The sequence below is a fragment of the Epinephelus lanceolatus genome, chromosome 4, assembly GCF_041903045.1.
Source record: "Epinephelus lanceolatus isolate andai-2023 chromosome 4, ASM4190304v1, whole genome shotgun sequence".
Classification (NCBI taxonomy): domain Eukaryota; kingdom Metazoa; phylum Chordata; class Actinopteri; order Perciformes; family Serranidae; genus Epinephelus; species Epinephelus lanceolatus.
This window is the reverse complement of record NC_135737.1, coordinates 19930766-19957647: the sequence shown is the minus strand read 5'-3', so window position 1 is coordinate 19957647 and position 26882 is coordinate 19930766. Positions and strand designations below refer to the sequence as shown.

At 41.9% G+C, this 26882-nt stretch overlaps 2 protein-coding genes across 7 annotated transcripts; both read left to right on the top strand.

Annotated features, from left to right (window-relative positions):
• Positions 1–42: 42 nt before the first annotated feature.
• Positions 43–17399, top strand: LOC117259780 (bridge-like lipid transfer protein family member 2). 6 transcript variants are annotated; one of them, XM_078167002.1, is made up of 40 exons: positions 43–184; positions 738–874; positions 1025–1151; positions 1299–1348; positions 1455–1596; positions 1680–1798; positions 1917–1977; positions 2052–2235; positions 2998–3121; positions 3238–3362; positions 3461–3528; positions 3627–3763; positions 4021–4175; positions 4620–4813; positions 4961–5258; positions 5672–5877; positions 5961–7014; positions 7181–7372; positions 7916–8118; positions 8362–8480; positions 8581–8804; positions 8917–9107; positions 9314–9413; positions 9536–9735; positions 9821–10118; positions 10203–10360; positions 10712–10918; positions 11296–11395; positions 11503–11685; positions 11873–11994; positions 12096–12251; positions 12934–13055; positions 13138–13318; positions 13737–13823; positions 14316–14426; positions 14511–14646; positions 15004–15128; positions 15218–15319; positions 15691–15825; positions 16099–17399. In XM_078167002.1, the coding sequence occupies exons 2-40, from the start codon at positions 804–806 to the stop codon at positions 16282–16284; spliced, it is 6753 nt and encodes a 2250-aa protein (XP_078023128.1). In that variant the 5' UTR covers positions 43–184; positions 738–803; the 3' UTR covers positions 16285–17399. The 6 variants fall into 6 exon arrangements, with proteins under 6 accessions (XP_078023128.1, XP_033487375.1, XP_033487373.1 ...); XM_033631484.2 differs by having other exon boundaries at positions 46–184; positions 735–874; positions 4057–4175; XM_033631482.2 differs by having other exon boundaries at positions 46–184; positions 735–874.
• Positions 17400–17514: 115 nt separating this feature from the next.
• On the top strand, positions 17515–23733 carry LOC117259103 (ribosomal protein S6 kinase-related protein). The gene is made up of 12 exons (XM_033630328.2): positions 17515–17737; positions 19326–19556; positions 19630–19713; positions 19807–19875; positions 20958–21027; positions 21577–21684; positions 21861–21901; positions 21985–22012; positions 22346–22435; positions 22707–22795; positions 22883–22993; positions 23075–23733. The coding sequence occupies exons 1-12, from the start codon at positions 17708–17710 to the stop codon at positions 23372–23374; spliced, it is 1251 nt and encodes a 416-aa protein (XP_033486219.1). The 5' UTR covers positions 17515–17707; the 3' UTR covers positions 23375–23733.
• The last annotated feature ends 3149 nt before the right edge of the window (positions 23734–26882 follow it).

Here is a 26882-nt window from a genome sequence, read left to right as displayed (position 1 = left end):
TTGGCGGTGCCCCAGCAACTCTCCCACTTGTCACAGTTCTGTGCTGCAAGTGAACTGAGCTGCCAGCTGAGCAGCAGCAGGGCGGACCAGGCAGGCAGCACAGAGCCGGAGTGTTTACTCTGAGCGCAGAGTGAACTGTCAGATGAAACTGCTCTGTGCTACGAAAACAGTTGAATATGTCCGGGTAAGTCATCTTGAAGATTAAGCGGAGTCAACGGAAGGTAAAGACATTTACAGTAGTTACAAAAACAGCGCTAACTTGTGCACCAGTCTCGCAGCTATGCTAGCTAAGTTAGCTGTAGCATTAGCTTGTTAGCACGGATTTGCTACTGATTTTCGGATGACGCGGCGACCAACATTTTTAACTATTTCATGTTTGATTAGTTCGAGCTACTACCTCTTAACAATGAGCCACTGTGTTGCCACTGTTGGGTTGTTAAAAAGGACTGCTTTAAGGTAACTGTTTTACACACTATAATGATAAAGTTTAGCTACATGCTATTTCATGTTCGGTTTGTAACTACACTAGTAAATTAGCAATGTTAGCTCTCTGATGCTAGCTGTGACTGTTAGCTGAAAAACACAAACTAACGTTCGTGAATTTGCATAGCAAATGTTGCGTCAGCCTATTACAGTGATAGACAAGTCACTGATAGCTGTTTTCCTGCCACCAGTCAGTCACACACCTGACTGTAAGGTGTGGTAACTGAAGTGCATCTCTTCCTCTTTGACAGCAGCTGATAGCTGATATTGGAGCAGCCAGACTCATGTCCGAGATTTGGGTGTGAACAACTTGGGACACAATGTCTCTCTTGCTGATATCCTTCCTGCTCATACTGCTCTGTGGGATTGTCTTGTTATGTGTCATTTTCAGGTAAGAGAAGCATCAGTTTCTACAGTGTGTCAGTGATTGCAAATTGCAGGCGACATTGATGTAGTTTGACTCATATTTAACCCATATGTTTCCTGTCAGTGAGTTTCCCTATTTATGTGCAAGATCTCTGCTTTTGTCTGTTACTTCTAGATGGCTCATATGCACCCTGGCTGTGCGATTCTTCCATACTGCACTGAATGCTGATCTAAAGATCAAATCAGTCGGGCTGTTTTCTGTCCAAGGAGTCAGTATCCAGTTTCACCCCCAGCATACTCTGGTAAGACACACTGTGTTTACATGACATTTATACAGTGAGCTCACTCAAGGAGGCTGCTCCTATTTCAGGGGTACATGTTTGTCTCACTAATGGCCAGTGGTACTTTTGTGATTTGTTATACTGTAACAGTGACTCTCTTTATGACAGGAAATTGACAGAATATGGATTTCAAGTAAACTTCTAAACCAGGATTTGCCGTAAGTTGTCACAAATTTTAGCAAATCAATTCCAGATGCTAAACCCTTAAATATGAGGATACATAACTCCATTATTTGAGACAGTTTCGGCATGTTTGTGTTTCAGGAGATACCTGGCGTTGTGTGTTGGTGAAACCAGAGTTAGGTTTGACTTGCAAGCACCACTCCAACCTTTGGTGAAGACGAGCCATGGAAAAAAGTCTGGGAAGCTTTCAGTCAGCCCCACAACGCTACGCTTCCTGTCCCAAGTATGGAGCCTCACTGCAGCTCACATTTTTGCTGCTACTGATATGTGTAAAGTGTTAACCTTTTTCTCATCTTGTGTTTTCAGCTGCTGTCGTTCCACATCAGCTCGATCAATGTGATGGTGCTGAACCTGGCTCTGTCAGAGTCTCTGTGGCATATGACCGTTACAGGCATCACCTTGTTACTTGACCACCAGAGTAAAAGGTAACTGCACAGCTCACACTCTGTTTATCTGTCTCCCCCTGATCTCATTTACCTATTAAGTTTAATAAAACTAAAGAGTATCTCGTTAAGGATCATGCTACAAGGTTTTTTATAACAGGCTGGCGTGGGACTTCTCAGTCGGGCAGCTGAGCAGTAAAGTGCTTAAAAGCAGTCAGCTGGTGAGTTCTTCTATTTTCCCTAAAAATAGAAACTTGTGATTGAATGTGTTCGACTAACGTGCCCTCCATTGTAGGATATATGTTTGGCTGAAGTGGCTCTGAGCCTGCTGCTCTCTGGAGATGTGAGCCTGCCTGAGATGAAGCCGGGTTGTCTGTCCCTGAGCGTGAGGACGCTTATAGCAGAGCTGCACGAGGGACTTTTTCTCAGCCAACTCTTATTGCCCCTGTCCCCAAAAAAGAACATTCAGGATGCATCTGGTGAGCAAACGCAAAGTCTGATCTCTGAAACATCAAATTGATTATTTGAATAATTTAACAAAGTAGCGATGGCAATAAAGAATCAGTTCTGGGATATTCATGTCACATCTGGGATGCTGTGTTGATTGTATGAGGTGTGGGGCATGGCAACTTCTATAACCAATCTATAAAGCACAGCTGGTCTGCATGTGAGCTGGATTTGCCCTTTATTGCCCAAGCTAATTGTCTCCACTTGTGTACCCTTAATAAGTAGCTAGAATGAAAACGGTGGTGTCACTATTAGTTGTTTTCCACTGACTTTACATCAGTAAGCTTCTGCTTATTTTAAAACCCCTGCCTACCACTGTCTGTGATATTTTTAGCTGTTCTGCTAACCAGCAAAAAATGAGGACAAGGTCATATCATGGAGCTTGATTGACCTTTGTAGGTGCTTAAAATGTCCACATGCTTAATGATAAATGGATACAGTTTAACCTACCCAGTCAGAGTTATGCAATTATTTGAAAAGCAAGAAGGAGTTTGTCACATTATGTCAAGTATTTTGATGTAATTTGTCTTTTGGGGGTCTTGTTCAATGAATGAGTAATTAAAGAAATATATTGTTGAAACTAGGATCTCAGTCTGTTGACAGTTTTGTCTATATATATCTAACTACACACAGAAAAATGTGGACAAAAAAGACACATGACACAATAATTCACTCAGGTGGCAGTCTCGATGTTATACTGAGATTATAATACTGTTAACACTGTTTCCTTTCAGGGTGTGAAAACACTGACTTCATCCAGACTGAGACTGTGGAACGGTTTCATCGGCTGATTCCCCACAAGGTCAATGTGGAATTTGATAATACAAATGTAACCCTGTCCATGCACAGCCAGAAAAGGTGAGTCAACATTTTTCCGTCAACTGCATATAGTTGTTGTTTTGCACAATTTGATTCCCTATCGAATGACTCATTGATTTAAACGTGTGAAACTCTTTTCTTTCCTTTCCGCACAGACACCTGAACTGGACTCTGAAGTCTTTAAAAGTCTGCTATGGACGTGACGATGAGCAGCTTCCTCTTAAAAGCTTCACTCCTGAGCTGAGCTTTCCCCAGAGCTCCCTGGAGCTCCTTCTGGAGGGTTAGTGGACAGCTGGGTGCCAGACGCAATGCAGAGAGAGTTGGATGAAGGAGAAAGCTATGAATAACACATTCACTTTTTTCCCTTCTCACTGGCAGATGGACTTCTCCTCTCACAAAGTCGGCAAAGAATCCTTTGTGTGAACGCGCTGAAGACAGCCCTGCAGGTGAGGAAGATGCTCGATGATCACATTATAAAGCATCTTGAGTCTATGACTCACATTTGACATTATTTTGACTTTGACTCATGTTTGTCTACATTTAGGTTATGTCATTTGACATCTCGGGGTCTTTCACTGTCAACACTTGCATCATTCACTACCGTCACCAGGAGTTCTCCCATTGGCTAAATCTATTTCCATGGGAACAGCTAATCCACAGGAAGGCAGCACATAGAAAAAGGCAAGTTGCACAAGGAAAATCAAAGGTTTCAATTGCTGTCTTGCAATCAATACTCAGGTTAGGGGGATTATCATCAGATATTTTCTGTGACACCTTTGAACGTTTACAGGAATGATTGTTTTTGTGTGAGAAGTCACCCACTGCAGTGAAAAAAATAATCTAATACCATTTACTGTCTTCTCTTTGTTATCCATGTCTGTGTTTGCGCATCTCTCATTCTGTATTGTGTTGCTCCATGATGTTATCACGGTGTGTAGTCCATTAGATTATTTTCCCACCCTCCTTTTCCTCAGGCGGTTCCCTCACCTGGATGCCCCTGTGATGATCACCTCCTCTGTGTCCAATGTTAATGTGTCTGTTCAGCTCGGAGACACGACGCCTTTTGCTCTAGGCTTTCTCTCTGCCAGTGCAGGTAATGTAGGCCTTTAATATGCTGCACACGTGCACAGAGAAAGGCAGGTGAACGTCATATGATGTTACTGCTACAAAGCAAAATGAGGGCATGGTTGTGTTAAAGTATAACCTCAACACCCTGTGCTCAGCAACAGCACTTAATGGGATGATTACTTAACATCACGTGCAAGTCCTGTGCTATTGTTACAACATATTTTCCTTCAGTAAATATTCTTGATTCTTATTCTGTAGGCAACTTTTAGGTCAACCTTTTTCCAAACATGCCAAAGTAGATTAGATAAGGACTTTTCTTAAGAGTGCCCTTTAAAGTTACACATTAACTTGTACATGTTTATACCCATGTTGGCTTTTGTTGGCAATTTAAATCTCTATACTGCAGCAAATTTCAATGTATATCCACAAAGAAATGTTTTCTGATGACTCATACGTCCTGTATCTGCAGAACTGCAGCATCTTCTTGACAGTAAAGTTGACCCAGAGAGCACAGAGATCCAGAATGTGCACCGGCGTGCCTCACTGTCCCTGGACAACTTCTGGTGGAGAGTGGGTCAGGGGTCTCATATCCAACAAGCACCCCACCCTCCTGGTAAACATGTGTGGGGTGAAGCGCTAATTTTAGACACGCTCAGTCTTCAGGTAGGAGCGCTAATTATTAGATGTTTTATTGGGTGCATAATGATTCTTTTTCACGTTTTGTTAAGTAAATGAATTAGAAGATTTATTTGCATCATACCATTGTTATTGATTGCTAATGTTATTGTATTTTCAATCTCATCTCTCCAGGGGAGTCTAATGCGACCCCATATGGAGTCGAGTAGCCACCCTTCGAGTCTGAGTGTGAAATCCAGTCTGAAAGGGCTTCAAGTGGAGCTCTCAGAGACCTGTGCACTGTGTCTGTCTCGCCTGCTGTCCCTCATCTGCGTTCCTCATGACACAGGGTTACAGCTGTCAGATGTGGCCTCAGTGTCTCCCTCTAGTGACGATACCGTCCAGCCCATCCCCTCCTCACAGCAGCAGCTGCTGTTTAAACTGGACTGTTGTCTGGAGGATGTTAATGTGTTCACACTGTCTAATCTGGCAGGTGAGGTATTTTCATAACATGCAAGAACAAAATAATCTATTTAAAGACGTATCCTTGTGCATTTAGAAATTGTGATCATCTTTTTGTCACAATTTTCTGACATTTTAATAGATCAAACAGACAAGGAAAAAGTGAAAATAATTGTTGATTGCCACCTCAGACCTCTGCTATGTTGTCATTCATCTTAAATGCTGACAAACACATTCATCTGAGCAAAAAAAAAAAAAACAAATGGCCAAAAGTATTGCAGTAGTACATTTCAGAGCCAGCCCAAAAAGTTGCAGGCGTTCTTCTTACAAATGTCTCATCACATCTTCATAATATTGTGCAGCCAAAGACCCCCAAAAATTCTCAATTCTTTAGTTTTTTTATCAGCATTATTAACATCTTATATTCTCGTGTGTCCTCTACAGGAGCTGTGTCTTTGCGGATGGACACTGTCGAAGTTCAGAGCTCTGCAAACAGCTCCACTGTGTCTCTTCAAGGTGTTAGCTTGTCAGCCATCAAAGCACTCACAGAGAACATGGAGTCATGTTGCCCCGCCTCGCAGACCCCCAGCCCTGTGCTCAAACTCACCAAGATAGCCTTTTCTTACTTCATCACCACCCACACCTTACAGGTAATCAGATATTATCAGTTTTATTGCTTTGGACTGAATGAATCAATGAAGGGGTAAGTATTCATTTTTTGTATCTTAATCAGGTTCAATGTGAAGAGGAGCTCACTGTCGAATGGACACCACCAGACCACATGGTCTTATATCAGCATATGAGTGAAGCTCAGGCTTGTTGGCACATGCTTCGCGGAGAGAAAGAAGATGACGACGGTCCAGTCAAACCTGAAGAGAGTGAAGTCATTTCAGGCCAGACTCGAGGGCTGCGTGTGAGTGTTGAACTGGGCTGCACTCGTTTGACGGCCCACGTGAGTGAGCAGAACTACATTCTCCTGCACACAGAAGCCCTCACACTCTCCAAGCACACTGGGTCCATGCACATACGTTCTCCCTCCATGATCTTTAACTTTGATGGCAACAACATTGTGACCTTTAAAGATCTAGATGTGGAAACACACACAGAGCTGACTGAGATGCAGCTGCACAGAGACACCTTCCCATTCCTCACCACTCCTCACAACCGTGTCTGGGTCCTCACTTGCCCATCCATGGCTGTTGAGTTCCCCTACCAGTACAATTTCTCAAACACCTTTGACATGGCCATTAGTGTGCAGAAGTGGCTGAAGACGCTTCATCGCTCCACAAGCGAAGTCACCACAGTCCAACGCCTACCTCCTGACCTTGTGTTCAAAATCAGCCAGTTCTCGTTTGTCTTCCTGGATGACATCTTTGAAATCAAGCTGCGAGACAACTATGAGCTAATGAAGGATGAGAGCAAGGAAAGTGCAAAACGTCTTCAGCTTCTGGATAAGAAAGTGGCAGATCTACGCAAGCAGCACGGAGAACTTCTTCCTGCCAGAAAGATTGAAGAGCTGTATAGTTCACTGGAGAAAAAGCACATTGAGATCTACATCCAGCGCTCACGCCGCCTCTATGCCAACACACCCATGAGGAAGTCTCTGCTGACCTGGACTGTGTCAGACTTGGAGCTAGTAGCCCTGGCTGATCAGTCTCTCCATGGGCCAGAGAAGGTGAGAGAGCAGCTGAGGGACATTGACAGGATCAGTCCTTTCCCCAGAGATGGACTCCCTCTGGTGGTCCAGTGGTGCCGTGCTGTCAAGTTTAAACTGGCTGCATTTTTGGGTAAGTTGATAAAAAAAAAATTACAGCAGTAATTTGCAGATATGAGACAGGACTTAGAGACTAAGTCAGAAATAACATGTACTTAAACTTAAAGGCTTCATAGAGAATAGTTTACCTCTACCATGCAAAAATTACTTATGTCTTTTCAACTGTTCCACTGTGCCAGTGAGAATTAGGGATTATCCTCGCTACCTGTTTGAGATCCGGGACTGGGATCTGTCAGGACGTCTCATTGGGACGGAGCAGGATGGACAGGCCAGGGCTCACCGCAAAGAGACTGTCCCACTTGGTCCGCCATGGGGAGACGTGACGGTCCACAGGAATATGCCACCGCTCAAGTTCTACTATGATTTCAAATGTGAGTTACAGGACTCATGCTGTCACCATGCTATTCTCCAAGCACATTACTCGGTCTGTTTGTTTTTTATTACCGGTTCCCAGCAGACATACACAGCTCTTTGTTATGCCTGACCTCTCACAGCTTTGGAATATGCAGTATCCATTCATGTGACCAAAACAGAAGTTAAAAAGCAGAAGTAAGCATTTTCAGGGGCAAAGTAAGAGAGAAACCCTGCATATGTGTAACACTAAATATTGTAAAATGCCCACACCCAGTTTTAGAGAACAAAGTATAAAGTTTGCTACAGTAGAAACACAGTAATAAGCTAGTTTTAAAAATTCTTGTGCAAAAGAGAAGTGCAGTGATTTTGTTTCCTAAAAGCAAGACATACCATTGTGATTAGTTCATGATGCTGGTAAATCTTAATCAGTATTGAGCAATCATTTTAGCCCCAGTTGTGCAATCTTACTGTTGGGAAATGTGAGGTTTACTTTTTTTTATTTATTTATTTTTTTAAAAGATGAAAGCTAATATCTCTCTCTGAATATTCTCTTTACACAGCAAACATTTCTCTGTACACTATTGTGTGGGGGCCATGTTGGGACCCTGCTTGGACTTTGATTGGCCAGTCTGTTGACCTGCTGACCAAACCCACAGTTGATCCCTCGCCTCCTCTGGCCTGGTGGGACAAAAGTCGTCTCCTTCTGCATGGGCGCTGGGTTATGGACATTGACCAGGCCAATCTTCATCAGCTGGCTACAGAGGTAAAACAATGTACAGCTGACAAACTCAACTGTTGTCAATCTGAGGTAGATCTATGCAGGAAGAAGTTTAGCAAAGTTAGTGACAAATCAGTAGATCGGTTGGCATTTACACTCACTATGTGTTTAATGGCACATCCTGCACCCTCACAGTTTCTTATGTTTTACATTCTTGTAACTGAGCTATGTGATGCAAAATAAAATGATTCACGTAATCTAACATAAGGATGAATCTCACTGTCACAGGATCCTTACAACACTACAGAAAACCTTCACTGGGAGTGGAGTAAGCTGAACTTTGACTGGAACCCCGGCCAGTTTGTTTTTAAAGGAGATTTAGACGTAAACGTCAGGACAGCATCAAAGTAAGTGGAGCCGTCAGAGGGGAAAACAGCTGTTAAATGCTTTTAACTGTGTTTTTTATAGAATGGTTAAGTAATACACATGCTTTTTTTCCCACACCAGGTATGATGACATCTGTTTTCTACACCTGCCTAACCTGTGTATGACTCTTGACCTCCAATGGCTCTGCCATGGCAACCCCCATGACCACCATGCTGTAATGCTCTGCTGTGCGGAGAACGTTGCAGATGTGACCTCAGGACAACCTCATGACTCCTACAGAGCCTTTCGCTCTGAAAACCTCAATCTCTCCATCACCATGGACCTTAACCAGCACTGTGGCACAGGTATGTGCAACTCTGTTACATACGCTGTCTAGCTAAGATAGGCCCACTGTGTTTTAAAGTAAGTATCATATAAGTATTTTGTTGTAGAGAACTATATATTTTGTCTTTGTAGAACCCTACCAGCCCAGAATCCTGCTGTACAGCAGCACTCTGCGCTGGATGCAGAACTTTTGGGCCACATGGACGGGTGTATCTCGACCTATCTGCAGAGGCAAGCTCTTCCACAGCCTCAGGCCTATCCGCAAGAAGCTGGGTCAACACTACAAACAGATGTCCTACACAGCTGCCTTCCCACAACTACAAGTAAGTGTTTTTTTAGGCTGCCTTCCAGCAACAGTCCACTGAAAATCTGCTTTTTGTTTTGCCGTGTAATCTGCATTTGTGGTCACTTCCACAGTACAATATGTACCTTGATTTCTGACAAATAATTTACTGAGGTCCACGCCTTTATTTCTCTACACCTAATATCTACCATATGTTTGTATTTCTACATAATGTGTGTCCTTCAGGTGCATTACTGGGCCTCCTTTGCCCAGCAGAGAGGTATTCAAGTGGAATGCAACAAAGGCCATGTCTTTACTCGAGGGGCACAGAGACTTATTCCACAGGGTATGGGTGTTGAAAGAAACACAAATTAATAATTCATACAGATGTCTTAATTTAGTCTTTAAACAGAACATCAAGTAGTTTTTTTATATGGATGCATGTGTGTGTATCATATTGTCTTTCAGCTGGCACTGTGATGAGGAGGCTGATCTCTGAATGGAATGTGACTCAGATGGTTAGTGAGCTATCCCAGGTGACCGTTCACCTGATGGCCTCCACCTGGGACGAGACAGCAGATCACCAGATCAACGCTCAGGTGAAGAAGACTCACCTGCTCAGCCTGTCCTCCCTGAGCTACCAGAGACAGAGTAACCGCATGGAGGAGGTAAAAGCCCAGAGGTGGCAGTAATAAGCCTGTTCCTTACTTTCAGAGAATTCATAATGGAGCTCTTTTTGAATATTTTTGACAGGAGGTGAACCAGAAAGATGAGACTAACGCCTCTTACACTCACAAACTGCGCCTGGTGGACCTGCGTGCTTCCTGGACCACCACTAACAGGAACATAGCCTTTGGGCTGTATGACGGTTATAAAAAGGCGTCTGTGCTGAAGAGAAACCTCTCCACTGAAGCTTTGAAGGGTCTGAGGATCGACACACAGCTGCAGACCAAAAAGCTCAAACGTTCTCCCTCCAACTACTCTCCCACCACAGCCCCAACCACACCGGTTGTGCCCACCGTCAGTCGAGTAGAAAAAAGTCAAAATGAAGGTGAGGAAATAGCTTGAGTAGGACAAAGACAATCGCAGAGTCTTTAAACATCCACTAACCTCCTTTTTGCTTTTCATTCCGTAGGAACCTCGATGCTCCAGAAGCTGATTGAAGAAACAGACAAGTTTGTGGTGTTTTCAGAGGAGGACTCAGGTGTCAGCGACCAGCTGTGTGGCATCGCAGCCTGTCAGACTGATGATGTCTATAACCGCAACTGGTTTATCGAGTTGGTCAACTGTCAGGTGCCTTGATAGTTTATTTTCCTCATTTCTGTCTAAGATTTGTTTAGCTTTCATTGTTGTAAGGTCATGTAAATTCCTACTTATTGTCACTTCAAAAAGCTTGTTTACTCTAGTGTTGTTAGTTTCCATCTTTTAACCTCTAATTGAAGTATATGTATATATGCTATTATGGAATGAGAAAATTCAGCAATTGTGGCCACAGCATCCTACAACAGGGGCTGATAAAGCTCTTTCAAAACTAAAATGTGGTCTGTGATCTTGAAAGGTTTCTTTTTACCAAATTGTAATTTTCTTTGAATGCAGATTGATCCAGCCCAGTGTTTTAATCTCTGTCTTCTGTGCTTTATTCAGATGATGTTGCGCGGCACAGAGACTGCAGGCTGTGTGCTAGTGTCTGCAGCAAAGGCTCAGCTGCTTCAGTGTGAGCACCATCCAGCCTGGTACAACGACACCCTGAAGCAGAAAACCACCTGGACCTGTCTGCTGGATGGCATGCAGTACTTTGCCACCATGGAGCCCAACCCGTCTGAGCAAGAGGACAGACAGTTGTGGCTGGAGGCAAGCACAGCTCTGTAGTTGCATCACGCTGTCTTAAAGGCCTGGATGAGACATAAAACACCTTTTGTAAAATACAAATTAGCCATTAGTCATTTAGAACTAAAGATTATTCTTTTTTCCCTCCTTCCAACTGTGTTTTAGTGGCACAATAAATGATTTTACATTTTCTTCGTACTGATATCAGAGATAAAACAAAGTTTTCAGTTGGTTAGCAATGCATTGCATGATATCCTATTTTGCATTCTGATATAACACACCTAGTTTGAACACAAAGACAACTATCTATTCAACTATTCAACTCTATACAACATCACAGCCAAGACTTTAGAGTAACTAATCTATTCCTGCTCTGATTTGCTTCATATTGTTGTGTTTAGGTGAAAAACATAGAGGAGCACAGGCAGCGTAACCTCGACTCAGTGCTGGAGCTGATGGAGAGTGGCCAGGCTGTGGGAGGAATGGTTAGCACCACAACAGGTGAATGACTTCTTAAATGCAGGGTTGTTCTGGATAAAAAAAAAAGTGGTGCATTGTAGGACAGTGACCACGCAGCCTCTAAATTTTTCTCTCTGTGTTTTTTTTAGACTGGAACCAGCCAGCTCAGGTGAACGAGACTCAGCAGGTTCAGCGAATCATCTCACGGTGTAGCTGCAGGATGCACTACATCAGTTACAGTCACGACATCAACCCAGAGCTGGCGACACAAATCAAACCACCGGAGCTAAGGAATAACCATGAGAAGGAGGACCTGCTGAAAAAACAGGCTGGTATGTCTGGCCACCTACATACTCTATATTTTCTACCAGCAAGGAAGGATGCATCTGGGTTCTTTTAAAAGGGACAGATTACTATGTTTATCATTGAAAATGTCAGGTGAAGAGGGGGATGTTATTGTCATTTTTACTAAGTTCCCATATTCAAGCTTTAAAGAGTTTTATTATTTTGATTCAACAGGGGCTGTGGACACCTTCACCCTCATTCACCACGATCTTGAGATATCCACTAACCCTGTTCAGTACGCTATGATCCTGGACATAGTCAACAACCTGTTGCTGCACGTGGAGCCCAGACGCAAGGTAGGCTGCAGCATCAGATGGTCAATGGTCCCAATTTGCAAATTATTTCTTTGTCCTTAGCTATGTTTTATCTCTAATTTTTAAATCTTCTCGACATGTAGGAGCATAGTGAGAAAAAGCAGCGTGTGCGCTTCCAGCTGGAAATTTCCAGTAACCCCGAGGAACAGCGCAGCAGCATCCTGCACCTCCAGGAGGCGGTCAGGCAGCACCTTGCCCTGATTAGACGCCTTGAGAAACAGATTTACTCCAACATCAGGGTGAGTCACAGAGCGCTTTACTCCTTAAATCTCCACTGTTTTTTAAAACTGAGGGGCAAATTCATAAAGAATGGATTGCAACCCCTGTTTGCCCCAGCTCAAGGGCCATTTCACAGCATTTGCCCTTTTTTGCATCTGAGTACAGTTATCCATGTGACCAAGTATAACTGTTGCCTTAGCACCAAGAACAATGGCAGGCAGAGAGAAAAGAAAACAGACATTTTTAGAAAGTGAGCTACAGGTCCTGACTGATGAAGTATAGAAGTTTTCCTCAAAACTTCAGGCAAGGAATTTAAATGTGACAAAGAGAAACCGTATTTGAATTTAATATCCCAGCCTGTCAGCACGCCTCAGTAACCGCCAGCTCTCTGAAGAAGCTAATAATTTCACTGTAACTGCATGTTACTATTGGCACGGATCTTTCTGAACTGGACTGTTTTTGCAGTGAGGCTCATTTCCATAGAAAGGGGCCAATTTTGCATATTACCTAATTTAAATATGTGCAAATAGCACAGGAGCACTGAGGCGCTATTTGTTTGGCAGCGCAGCTCAGGGTGGGTGCATTTCCCCCTTTACATGTGCTTTGAGATTTCCAGTTTGTTTTTCTCTTTTCTGTGCAGGTTTAGTGGCCACAAAAGCCACGCATCATGGAAAAAATAACTATTATTTTTCAAATTTGCAGGCACAACCTGAGGAGCTGAGCGGAGATGAACTGATGGAGATCAACACAAGACTGCAGAACCAGCTAAACCAGGAGAAGAACGACATGCAGATGAAGAGTGAAGAGCTCAACATTCTCATCAGGTCTCACATCAGCACCTGTTCACATCCAATACTGAGAAGATATGACACACAGGTCAAAATAAAAATATCCTTGTACTTTCAGGTGTTTTAAGGACTTCCAGCTGCAACGGGCAAACAAGCTGGAGCTGCGAAAACCCCCAGAGGATGTGAGCGTGGTGAGGAGAACAGAGATCTACTTTGCCCAGGCCCGCTGGTGTTTGACTGAAGAGGACGGCCAGCTTGGCATCGCTGAGTTGGAGCTGCAGAGATTTATGTACAGTAAGGTGAGCACTGACGATTGTGCTGCAGACAGGATGGCAGAGTCTGTTTTTAACTTCCATTAGGGGCTGAAAACTTACCTGAAGACTTATGATATTATCTATCCGCTCTCATATCCTCTGTTAATATTGCACTTCAAAAACCATTACCTCTGCCTCCCTCTGTAGCTCTGATTTACTTCAGCTCTTGCCTTTATTCCGCAGTCTGTATTCCCAAGATCCATCCCAGGATAGCAGGGATATTTAACAGATCCTATCTTTGCATTTGTTGTATTTTTCTCTTTAAAAAAGCATTAGCTAAATGCAAAAAAATGAACTGCAAAAACACAATTTGCACCTCAGTATCTGATGATATCTTACCCAGACACATCCATTATTATACTTAATCAGTGCTGGATGATAAATGTTGGCTTTCCTCCCACAGCTTAACAAGTCTGACGACACAGCAGAGCATCTTCTTGAGCTGGGGTGGTTCACAATGAACAACCTGCTGCCCAATGCAGCATACAAGGTACATTTGACTCTTGTTATTGTTTGTATTTTTCATCAGAACTTTTCAGTGCAGATGTTTTCTTTTTCGATGCCAAAGCTTACTGTCACTGTTCTAGTTCAATACTTTTGATGCTGACTAACTTGAGAGAAACTGTTGTGTAAGTATTTCCAAAAGCCTGAAGTATCCAATATTTATGACTCTCTGCCTGGTTTTCTCTGTGCAGCGTGTGAGGGTATGTACAGCGCTCATACAGTGACAAGACATAACGTCTGTGTTGACTCCATCGTGTTTGTCCAGATGGGATCACTCTGTGGCTCTTTAGGCTTTCATGTTCAGTGTTGCATGCACGTTGTCATTGATGCATGTGTGTCCGAGGACTCATTGCAAGATCATTCAAACATATTGGGTCATCCATACTGTGTTCAAATCATTGCTAAAATGTGCTGTTAACTATTTATCATTATTTTGTGATGTCACTGAGGATGAAATTAACGCCCTCTTCTTTTATAGGTTGTACTTCGTCCTCAGAGCAACTGCCAGTCAGGACGTCAATTTGCTTTGCGCATCTTCAGTAAAGTGCGCCCCCCAGTGGGAGGAATCTCTGTGAAGGAACACTTTGAGGTGAGGAACATCACATTCAGATGCAGCCACGTTCACTGGCACGTTAAGATTGTGTTTTATATTAACGATTGATTCCTTCATCAGGTGAACGTGGTGCCTCTCACCATCCAGCTGATGTACCAGTTCTTCAAAAGGATGATGGGATTTTTCTTCCCAGGAAGAAATGTTGAGGAGGAGGAGGTCACTGATGAGGAAGACAAGTTCAGATTGGTTACTACAGGTATGTTGTTGTCAACAGTGGTGATATGACAGCAGTAAGCTGAGTAGCTCTCAGTCTAGTCTCTCGGTGGGGTGACCAGGCTGTAATCTATACCAACTCACGAATCAATAATAGTTTCCATTTTCTCTGACAGATGTGTGTGTGTGTGTGTGTGTGTGTGTGTGTGTGTATGTGTGTGTGTGTATCAAATAGTCTATTACTGTGTTATGTCATCCCTCTGATCCCTATTAAAGGCTCTGTCACGTTGGATATGACCTTGAGATATGTGTGTGAGAGAGACTCAGTGGGAGTATAAGGTGTAGCGCGCAGAGTCACCCAGAGGCCACAGCGCTGATGTCTGTGCGGTCTTTGTCACAGGTATCCCTGTCAAGCCTCGGCAGTCATCAGAGGACACCATGGGTGCTATGGGCCCCAGCAAAGGTGTCGCCCAGGGACTGAACCGCACTGCGGGGGTCAGGAGGTCATTCAGGAAACCTCCAGAGGTATTAGTGCTGTTTGATAGTATGTGCTTAGATGTCACGAATAAGAAAATAAAGAAATGTCATTGCATTTAATAATTTCCGCCCACCAGCATCCTGTTGATGATATTGATAAGATGAAGGAGCGAGCTGCTATGAACAACTCCTTCATCTACATCAAGATTCCCCAAGTGCCCCTCTGTGTCAGCTACAAGGTGGGTTTTCTGTGCACAACAGCTGTTAGTGAGCTCTAAAATTAACTGTTATTTTCTATTTAGCGCCTGTTCATCATTATGGATAATGAGGTTGAATTAAAATAAGACCGAAAAGGATTATTCTCTTAATACCTTGACCTCAAGACAGCTCAGGTCATTCATACAAAACAGTCTCTAGCTGTGGAAAATCATTATTTTCCTGGCTTCCTAGCACTTTGATTATTAACCAAACTATAACTATAAATCATTAACTACAAAGGCTGGTGTGCAACTTAACTTTTTAACTAAGTAAGGCACTTTTTTATGTCCAGACTGATGCTGTTTTTGTAGACATTGAACTAATCTTTGTCTGTAAAATCCCTGTTCTTTAGGGGGAGAAGAGTAGTGTGGACTGGAAGGACCTGAACTTGGTTCTGCCTTGTTTGGAGTACCATAACAACACCTGGACGTGGCTCGACTTTGCTATGGCTGTGAAAAGGGACAGCCGGAAAGCTCTTGTAGCACAAGTAAATAACATTACATTAATTGATAACATTACTTCGGCTGTTCTCCTTATTAAATGTTCACAACTTGAAGCATCAGTTGTGAGTGAAGGTAGACCTAGATGTGGTAAAATCAATCTATTGTTTATTAGTTATCCTTTGTTGCAGCGTGCCTTCAGTTGTTTTCATTTATTTATGATTACCAAGAATGACTAGGAGCAAAAACGGCATGAATTTGACCTGGCAATGAAAAGTTCTGTAATAATGAAGTTGTTCTTTTTGCTCTTTGCTGCTCAGATGATAAAGGAGAAGCTGCGTCTGAAGCCAGCTTCAGGCTCAGACCTGCGGGGGAAGGCATCTGAAGGGAAGTCAGACAACAGTCTGCAGCAGCAGGAGGAAGATGAGAAGGCTCGGCTCCTCATCGGCCTCAGCACCGCAGACAAGAGCTCCAGCAAGAAGAGCATCTTCAGTCGACGCAAGTGAAGCAAAAAACACTCACACATTCAAGTCAGAGCTTGACAGCTCTGCAGCGGCTGCCGCACTCCCCTCGGCATGAGGATCAGGGAAAAACTGCCTCGCAGGGGTCAGAATATCAGTCTGTCTTTGCGAATCTCAATGAAAAAGGGAGCCGGTCAAGCATTTCTAATAGTTTATGGGGGATACCTTACTGTATCATGAGCCTGCTGAACTTTTTTGTTGTGTCTCAGATTTGAGTTTATGGCCAAAATCCGTGCAGGGAACTGGAACAGCTCCAGGATTTAGAAGGGTGCCATTTTGACCAAATATATATATAGTTTATTTGTGTGCCATTAAAATTTCACTCTGCATTTCACACACAGAATGATGACCACTTACGTTGCATTGAATGTAGCGAGGAAGATTTACAGTGCGTAGCTAGCACTTCACTGTTAGTTTCCTCTGCTTCTGTAAATGCAAGACTGAGAGCACCTTCTCCTGCTGGCTCAGGACCACTGTATGTTGCTAGAATAAATAGGACTCGACTGGAAGCACCTTCAATGCTGTCAGCTGTAAGAAGATTTTTGCCATAAATAAATATATCAGTATATGTTTTATCAATTAAAGAAAAATGGCTGTATGAGTGTCACTCTGACAGGAAAGCCTTTTCACACACATGACCACAGAAGATTTTATATTTTGTCTTTAAGTGTTTGTGCACCCCTCAGCTAGCTGTGTGACTGTACCTCACCCCAGTGCAATATATATCGAAAACGGAGCAGCAAAAACAGTTTATGTGTTGTTTAATGTCGCACTTGGTTTGATGGTATTGTGGCAAAGAAAAAAAAGAAAATATGTTGCAGCTAACTGCTGAGTGTATGTTTTGTAAATTTTATTACTAAAGCACTTTTTTATGCAAAGTATTTTGATATTTTTGTAACCACGGTTGTTTTCTGTTGAATTACCTGTATAACCGTGCTGCTTATTTCTGTCACATTTTTATTCTAAGAAGAAGAAGATGCCCCCCCCCCCCGGAACATTTCAATTAAACGGTTCATATCGCAAAAGCAGATGTATTCACATTTCTATCAGCTCTGTGGCTTTTTTGTTTATCTGTCAATAAAAAGTGTTATAGTCTCTCAGTGGTGTTTGGGTGTTTGTGCAGAATAAAATACAGGGGGCAGGTCTGTGAGTCGCAGTAAATTTGGGAACAGAGGGATGATTGATCATTAATCTGACAGCTTTAACTGGAGCGGAATCGCGCTCCTCGCTGCGGATGACTCCCTGCAAACGCTGCAAACATCTCTCTCTCCTCACACAAAAACAGACGAAAACGTGGATCTCAGCTGTGGTGGTGATGATGATGGCAGCGGGGAAAGGACGCAAGAGGAAGAGCTGAATTTGTTACTTTTTTTTACTCATTTTTGTGCGTAATAGTTTCGCTCTCTTCATGGGCAGCGACATCAGTAAACCCAGGAAGGTGAGTCCATCAAATTCCGTCAGATTGGATTTATTCACATGCTGATATCATGGATGAGCTGGAGAAGTGAGCCGAAAAATACATACAAAGAAAATGTTTGGCGACAGTGACAGAATGCTTGTCTTGCGCACTGGATATTTGTCTAAGGAATATATAGGCTAGAAAAATTCATCTTTCTCTGGATGTTTAAAATTGAAGGTGCTAAACTTTAAACAAATGCTTCCCGTCGATTCAACGTGTTTTAAAAGCAACAAAGTGCGTGTATTCCCCGAAACAAGATGTCCGCAGCATCAAAGTGAAGTGTTGTCAAAAATAGAGCTATTGATTGGTTAAGTGATCACTGACCTTCCTCTCGACCAGCTGCACGAGGGTCAATAGATGCTCGCTTTGATTTTGTGCAGGCAGCGCTGATTGAAATGGCTGCAGCCTGAGGCATCATGAGCACTGGAAAGTGTGTTTGAATTTCTAAAGTCTTATTTGCTACATTTGTATTTTAATTTCAATCAAATTGTGTTATTAAATATTCAAACAAAATAGAAAAGTCATAGCCTAAGTAATAATTGGCTTATATGATTAAAAATGATATTTACTGAGGCAACATAGGTGCATGAAATCATTCCCACTATAAGCAGTGGTGAGAGACATACTAAGTAAAAGTTGAAATGTAAAAGTATTAAATTTCAAGTAAAAGCTATGCATTGAAAAGTTTGATTAAGCAGACCTGTAGAGGTTTATTAACAAAATGTGGTAAATAACAAAATAAATATGCTGCAGAATGGCCTATGATATGATTTTATATTAAACTATATGACTATTGTAACTCATGCATTAATATGTAAGCAGCATTTTAATATTGTAGCTGACTGAAAACGATATGTGGTACTCCATTTTTGACAATGCATCATATTTTACTTAGTCAATTTATAGGTTTATCTTTATCTGCAAAGTAACTTTAGCTTTGAGATAACTGTAACCGTACAATGTTACCCTCTAAAATGTATTGGAGTCATGCATGTATTACTGAATGAGCCTACCGGGTGCAGGCCCAGAGGCCCAAATCTTAAGGGGTCTCCCTTTACCTGCAAAATATTACTCAAGTTTACACTGAACAACCAGGAGAAGATTTGAATTACCACAAAAAGACCACAAAGAGATGCAAATGAACGCAAAGGGACACAAAAGAATAACAAAAATGGGCAAAACCACAACTACAAAGAGACGTACAACAATAAAAAAAGAGCAAAACCACCAAAAAAAGGACACAAAATGACTACAAATACATGTAAAACAATTACAAAGAGACCTAAAATGATGACTAAAAGACAAAACCACAGAGAGATGCTTAACATTTACAAAGAGATGCAAAACAATAGCAAAATGAGACTAAACAGTTATAAAGTCTGTGTGTCTTGCTCCTGTGTAGGAGAGGTGGTGGGGCCTTTTGCATATCTGTGCCCAGGGGCCCACTGTCTCATAATCCGCCCACGATTGGCATGTAAAGTTGCATAATATTAAACCACTTGTGTACATTTGCTTTATTACATTCCACCCCTCATGGCATCATAAAGCATTATTCTTTATTATCCAGAGAGAGAGACCACCTGCTCAGCGTCGACTCAGCCATGGGTTCCTCTCAAACTTGGGGGTCTCCATCCCTCACAGACGCAGACACTCTCAGCCTGTGGGACTGGAAAACAGACCGCCCATTCCCACACTTCTGCTGCCTCCAGAGGACACAGAGACGACTCTTCCACCTTTCATCTCCGTCTTTCTGCCCGAGTTCCCCCAGCGTAAACTTCCTGGGCAAGACCATTTCCAGGTAAAACTGTTCAACAGAAGTGAAAAGCAAAGTGGTGGAACATGTGGAGATAACTGTTTGTCTGTGCTCACAGATCCTGGGCTTCATAGCCAAAGGCTCATATGGACCCATCCTAAAAGTGAAGGACATTTTCAAAGAGAAGACCTTCGCTGTGAAGGTCAGTTCAGCTGTAATAATCAGTATTATAACAGCATTATATGAGAACATAAAATATTTTTTGTGTAATCATTTTTTTATTATTATTGCAAAGGTTCTACCAAAGTCAGAGATACTGAAGCATGAAGTGTTGGAGCAGTCAAAAGAAGAAGTCATCATTCAGGTATCAGTGTGAAACTCAGATGTGGAAAAAGGTACCAGTAGACAGAAGTACTTTTACTTTACTGATCATATACAAAAGCTACAGCGGTAACTATTAGTTTGAAACAACTGCTTTGATAATCTGTGATGGTTTTTGAAGCAAAATGACAAATATTTGCTGGCCCCAGCTACTTAATAATAAGGATCTGTTGCTTGTTTTTATCATGGTATTAATGTCTTTCATAGACCAGTGGTTCTCAATCAGGGGTCCTTATATATATGTATAAATATACGTTCCCCCTCAGTATTTGGAACATATGCATTTGTACACCCAATAAAAACATAAAAGTAGTAGTAGTTTTATTTTGATGAACTGCTAGAACATGACTCATGGATGCAACAAAGCCTCCGGTAAGGTACGTGGTGGCATTATACAACCTAAACAGCAGTTGCAATGCGCTATAAAATGGAAAGAAGATGAGGCAGCTGTGCACAGTGTAGGCAGTACCATGACATTTCCACTGTAATGCAGATAAGACACACATTGTTGCATAAAAATTCACAAGAATGCAGGAAATGAAGTGTGTGATGCTCAAAATTTCTTGGGGGATGACCCTCAGACCCTCTGCCAAAAACATGCCACCCGAAATGCCAACCAAAATCTTATCAAATTGGAATCTGTGATCTAATGTGTATCAGTTTAGGGGGGCTTGTCATGGAAAAGGTTGAGAACCAGTGGCATGGACTTGGCAATTTATTGGTGGATCAGAAAATAATCTGCAGGTTAGTCGGAAAAAAAAAAAGTTAGTTATAGCCCTGCTTATTTACTTAAGTAGAAGTTATATATCTCAGCATAACAACAGAAAAATCTAAATAAAACATTTAAATATGGCTGCTCAAGGTACTCAGGGTTGCAGTATTAAACAAAGCACAAAGAGGAAAATGATTTATATTTTTCTGTCCTCATTCTTCTAATCAGTGTATCATCTGAAACATACTGTAGGACGTTCCCTGTCCATCTCTCACTGTTATATTCACTCTCACTGTGTATGTGTGTGTGTGTGTATTTGTGTGTGTGTGTGTGTGTTGACTGTTGCATTGCAGCGGCAGCTCAAACACCCATTCATCCACAATCTGCGGGACTGCTGGCAGACACAGCGCCATCTCTTCATTAGTGAGTTCATAAGTGTAAACAGTGGCATATGGTTCAACCCCTTTACCCTTTTACGATCCTGTCTGTGTGTCTCAGCACTTTGGTTTCCTCCTTAGTGGTCCCACATAAAGTAGTTTTGCTGTACGAGTGTGCTGCCTAACTGCAAATCTCTGAATCTCAGTGCTGGATGCTGAAGAGGCACACTGCCATCTAATGAGGGTGCAGGGTAAAGCTCACATCTTCAGCTGCGTGTGGCTGCAGATGCTGCACCGCCAACATGACCCTCCCGTCTTTACCAAACATGATCATGAATTCATAAAAGTGGTATTAAAATATGTAACTCAGCTAACATGTCATCAACAAGACAGAAGTATGTGTGGTTTGGACTTGACTTGACTTTGCTTTAATCCCACTGTCTTCCTCAACAGAGTGATGAGCCAATCTTTTTATTTTCTTCTTTGTGGTTTCCTCATTTCTGATATTTTATTCCAGAGGATTTTGGCCTGCGTTAGCTGCTTCTAAGACACAAAAAGTGACTGTGTGTGTGTGTGTGTGTGCTGTCCTCTGCAGTGTGCGACTACTGCAGCACTGGAGACTTGTACACTTACTGGTTACTAAAGGGCCGCTTTGGGGAGGATGAGGTTCGGATCTTTGCTGCAGAGCTGGGCAGTGCGCTGGGTTAGTGTTCATCAGACTTTCACCATTAAGAGTTCAGCACACTGACCTTTAGCATTGACATGTGTCGACACAGACATCACGTTTGAGTTTTACGTGTGTGTGTTTAAGACTTTTTAAACATGGCCCCCTCCTTATCTTGTGTTTATCTATGCGTTTTGTGTGTTTGTCATTTCTAGGATTTCTGCATGACTTGGGGATCATGCATAGAGATGTAAAGGTATGATGTTTTATATGGAATGCATTTATCCATATGTGTATTTATTACTTTAATTTATGACAATAATTTAACTTCTTTTCCAGATGGAGAACATTCTTTTAAGTGATCAAGGTAATGCTTGTCTATAGTTTTTGATTTCTGTCCTGTAAAAACATTCAGACAGTTGTTATTGGTTATTACATTATAGTTTTAACTAGTCCCAGCAGCCCTCCTATAACCACTACATTAAAAACAATGCAAACCACTTAATAAAAAAAGTGCTGACTATAAAGGACACAGCCAAAAACAGGATCAAGAAAATGCACATACACATAAAACTCATGAATTTACTTTTGGTGAATTTTTATGCACCTATTTTTTAATTTTTTTTTGCATGAATTTATTGTGTAAATGTCTTTAACTTTGTCAAAATAAATTGGTTTCAACATATTTTCAATGATTCAGGTCACCTTCGTCTGTCTGATTTCGGACTCTCGCGGCGCCTGAAACGAGGAGGCAAAGCGTTTACAATATGCGGGACGATCCAATACATGGGTGAGATTTTGGTTTAATTTCCTCACATGGAGGGAAGAGTCATTTGTGTCTGTTTGAGCTACGCTATGCTGCATATTGGCTGACTGCATAAGAGCAACATTGGAGCCCCACCTGCGTTTCACTCCCATTGGATTCAGTTGACCCAGTTATGAATGTGATGCACCTGTGATGCAATTTTTATATTGTTTTTGTGCTCCACTGTGCTGTCAGTTATGTTGCATGTGTTGTTCTTTTTTCTTTACATAATTGTTGTCCTGTTTTGTCTGATCAGCTCCTGAAGTTTTAAGCGGAGGTCCGTACAACCACGCTGCTGACTGGTGGTCTCTTGGCATTATGTTGTTCTCACTGGCCACAGGAGAGGTGAGGGCACATGAACTCATGCTTTATTAGCTCTACATGTGGTCCTGTGTGAACTGACTGAGCGCTTTTTTCTCTTGCTCTGTGCAGTTTCCAGTCCCTGCAGAGCCAAACCACAGCACCATGTTGAACAAGGTCAAAGATTTTCCTTATGTCCTGCCTGAGACCTTCAGCTCTGCTCTGAACTTACTGCTCACTGAGGTTTGTAAATGAGATTCTCCTGTCTCTAGTTTATACCCTCTGAGTGAAATATTATCATGTGCATCTGTTTTGTATCTGCAGCTTTTGTGCAAGAACCCAATGAACCGGCTTCATATCCTGGAGAGTTTCAAGATGCAGGCCTTCTTTCGTGGCATTTCATTCGACTCTCTCATCCTTGAAAAGACGCCTGTTGAAGCCATCCTGGAGCTCAGGACTCATCCTGACAGGGCAGCCACAGCAATGAGAGGCCTGTCACTAGACGATTTCGATAGCTTTGACTGTGATAGAATCCTTCATTCTCCTACAACTTCCACTGAACTGTCTCCTACTTTGGCCAACATGGACCTGAGCCCAGCTACACAGCAGACTTGTAAAGCATAAGACTGGCCTGTGTTTATGAGCCTGGATACAGACGTTGGCTAGACATGAGAAACTATGCAGATTATGAACATGTTTCTGATACATGTGTCGCCCCCTGGGACTTGCTCTTCTATTTTTACAGTGTTCAGAAGTTTGATTTCCTCTGTATGTACACTCATAAAAATAAAGATGCTAACTAGAACCATACAGGGTTCTTTTGCTTGTTCCCATAGGAAATCCTTTTTGTTGTTCCTGATAGAGCCTTTTATAAAGGTTCCTGCTGTAGGTTTGCAGCCAACTCCGTTATTACTTCAATCACATGTTGCTACAGTTTATTGCTGTCATTGTGTAATAAAGTTGTGTTATACCTATAAATATAATTGTTGTTTATTGACAATATTGAAATTCTATCAAATCACTTTGAAGGGTTTAGTTAAGATCAGTGGTGCAGTGGTTGTTGATAAGGTAAGTGTGCTACTAAGTAGATGGTTAGGTTACTAAGGAGGAAGTGGGTATATTGTCCTATATATTCTGATGTGTTTTTTGGCTGATAGGTGGGCATTCTGTAAATGGCTAGAAAAAGAACTGCATACCCTGTATACCTATGTTAACCCTCCACTGCATCACTGGTTACTATCTATGAGCTGTGTGTTTCTTTGATTTCCCTTCTTACATGTACAGGTGTTTGAATATTACCTTATCCCCAAAATCACTGGGTATACTGAATGTGTTTCATTACACACTCAAATAACTTCTATTATTTATCTTGTACTGCAACATTCTTATAATATAACATTAAAAGGCATTAGTTTCACAGTTTAAAGAATCTTGACTCAAAGTTCACTTACTAGCTTTTTCCAGAGCTTTCAGTTGTATCTCATGATCTTCCTCGGGGATGGGTATATATGAAGTATGAATTTGGTAAATGGTAAATTTTTCCAATTGCTTTACATTATATGCCTCATTCACAGCCACATTCATACACTGGTGGCCATGCAAGGCTGCCATACAGGGTGCCACCTGCACCACATCACACTCCTGAGCCACAACTGCACATCGGCAAGCACATTTCAACTTTGCATGTGCATTCCATGGAGTTGCTTTGGCACGCTACTCGGCTGTGTGTAATACCTGCATGACTTTATGCGGATGTGTTTTAAATAGTAAGGCTTTTAGCAGAAATACATGTGTTTGGAAAGTTCTGAGCATGTTACTGGATAAATGAGACTTGGATTATACTGCACGAGTAGTTTTGCTGTTGTTAAATGCGGATCTCAATGACAACATATTCTCACTCCGACTTTGTCACATGTTTAGTCATGGACTTTCCATGCTGAGATATGAAGTGCAAGGTACTCTGGGTGCGTTGGTTCCTGACGTTTTGCGACCCCATGTCAAGTTCTGCCAGTTAGATGCATTGTCTGTTTTTGAACTAAACTTTAGTTTTCACAGGAAATGTACAGTTTGTATGGAGTCTCTTTCAAAATAAGTGCACTACATCAGTACAACACTGCAAATTCACATTTTTTTTTCATTCAACAATAAACGCACTAGTTACATTTTGCAAACATACACACGTGGTTGGGTTTAGGAAAGAAGAACAAGGTTTGGCCTTACAATCTTACAGGAAACGAACGACGGCCTCCTGGGTGAAAGTTTGGGGTTGTTGAACCCATCCACCATCCCTCCCAACTGCCCTACTTGGACTTCCACTGCCTAAACTTTTGTTGTTGTCCTGCCACATTTCCTTCTTATGCTGCCGAGTGCCATTAAACAATGATGGCACCCAGCCGCATATCATGCTGATGTGAGTGTCTAATGCCAGAAGTCACTGACCAAGCGTCAGATTTTGACAACTTGGGCAACTCCTATGACTTTAATTTTTCAAGAATGTTTACCATTTTTGGATCCTTGTTTACCCATTCCTTGTTTACCCAAACCCAAGGTAATACAGGGCGCGTAATTGAAATACACATGGTCATTTTGTGGGTGACGTATTCTTTTAACCTTCATCAATGAAATGTACACAGAACAATGACTTCCAAAGATGATTCTAATCTAATGCCATATTGTTCAACTGTCTATTTTAAAAGGCTCTGTAGATACCAGTGTTAAGTAAATCAGTCCTGTTGCTGTTTGACACTTGGGTAAAAAAACAACAACTCTAAACCACTGAGCGCGTGACTGTCGTACCTGGATACATTGTGGCCAACTTTCAGTCTTGGGTCGACCTATTTAGAGCACAAAAACCCATCAAGGACACCCTTAATAGGACAGAAAATTAAAGACCAGATAAAGTAGGCCTATCATCATTAAATGTTTTTAATTAGGTAACAGAGAATAAAATGGAGAGCCCCAGCGGAGGCAGCCACGTATAATTGCTGTACTTCTTGAAGACATGTATCTATTTAAATCTGTATCTTCCTGAAAGGGAGTGCACCGGCTCCTCCTCCCACTGCCTCCTGACATTGAATTCCCTCTCAGGCCCTTGTCTTAGACAGGTCCACCATGTCTGTGTTGTGGCTGTATAGTGGCAGCTAGTCCAGTGACCCATATCTAGTTTCAGAGGCACACTAACCCACAATAGAGGAGAGAGGAGTCCCCCTGAAATGACGGCAAGCTGTCCCACTGAGTCTCACCAAATAGTAACACACACAACAGGAAACATGCAGTTGACTGAATGTAGCTTATACTGTAACAGTGCAGGTCTACACAATTCAACACCCAATTCAAGAGAAAGAGATAATCCTGTTCAGCTCACACTATTGCATAATTTAATTCTCCTGTGTTAGTATTTTAAAAGAAACCTTGTCTCGTACAGTATATAAAATAACCAGCTTTTATATATGTGAGTTGATGTATCATGTGTCTGACACTTATGTAAAAAATGCCTTCTTCAAACCGAGAATGATTTAGCTGACCTCATTTTGGTCTAATTTGGGCCATATCACCATGTTCATTTACACTCACTGAAACCTGGAAATAATTTAACTATTTCCGAAGCCGTCCCATCACATTCCTTACAGTTTAAAGCTCACAGAAAGAAGCCACCGAGTGCATGAATTGCTTTGAGACTGAAACACCCCTGTGAATTCAAGGATGAAGACCGAATTATCAGGAGACTTGAAAGTCTCCTCTGGGCACATTTTTACTAATTAAAATAAAAATAGCACGCCATGGGGTATGGTTAAACGCTTAAATTAGGTTGCTATAGGGGTAAAGAGTGCTGACAGAATACATTATCTCACAATCAGCCTGAATATGGAGTGGCACCTAAAAGTGTTGACATAGTTAAAACATTAAAACTTATTTTTTAGGGTAAATGTGGATATGGATGCCCATTGTATGCCACTGCAATTTTCTAAGCACTATATTGAAGTTAAGTGGCCTGAGAAACACTAAAGTGGCCATTTCAGCATTAAAAACAAGCAACTGCATGACAAAAAAGTCTTTATTTAAATAGAACAATGATTCATCACAAATCTTCTGATTTAAATGGGGCAGAGGTGGGTGCACAAGCACCGCCCAG

Coding starts and splice junctions, on each gene's coding strand:
- LOC117259780 (XM_078167002.1), top strand. CDS start 804: ATGTCTCTCTTGCTGATATCCTTCCTGCTCATACTGCTCTGTGGGATT. Junction 5,878..5,960: donor TCACCACCCACACCTTACAG/GTAATCAGATAT, acceptor TATCTTAATCAG/GTTCAATGTGAAGAGGAGCT. Junction 11,396..11,502: donor AATGGTTAGCACCACAACAG/GTGAATGACTTC, acceptor TGTTTTTTTTAG/ACTGGAACCAGCCAGCTCAG.
- LOC117259103 (XM_033630328.2), top strand. CDS start 17,708: ATGGGCAGCGACATCAGTAAACCCAGGAAG. Junction 19,714..19,806: donor AGAAGACCTTCGCTGTGAAG/GTCAGTTCAGCT, acceptor ATTATTGCAAAG/GTTCTACCAAAGTCAGAGAT. Junction 22,013..22,345: donor CATTCTTTTAAGTGATCAAG/GTAATGCTTGTC, acceptor TCAATGATTCAG/GTCACCTTCGTCTGTCTGAT.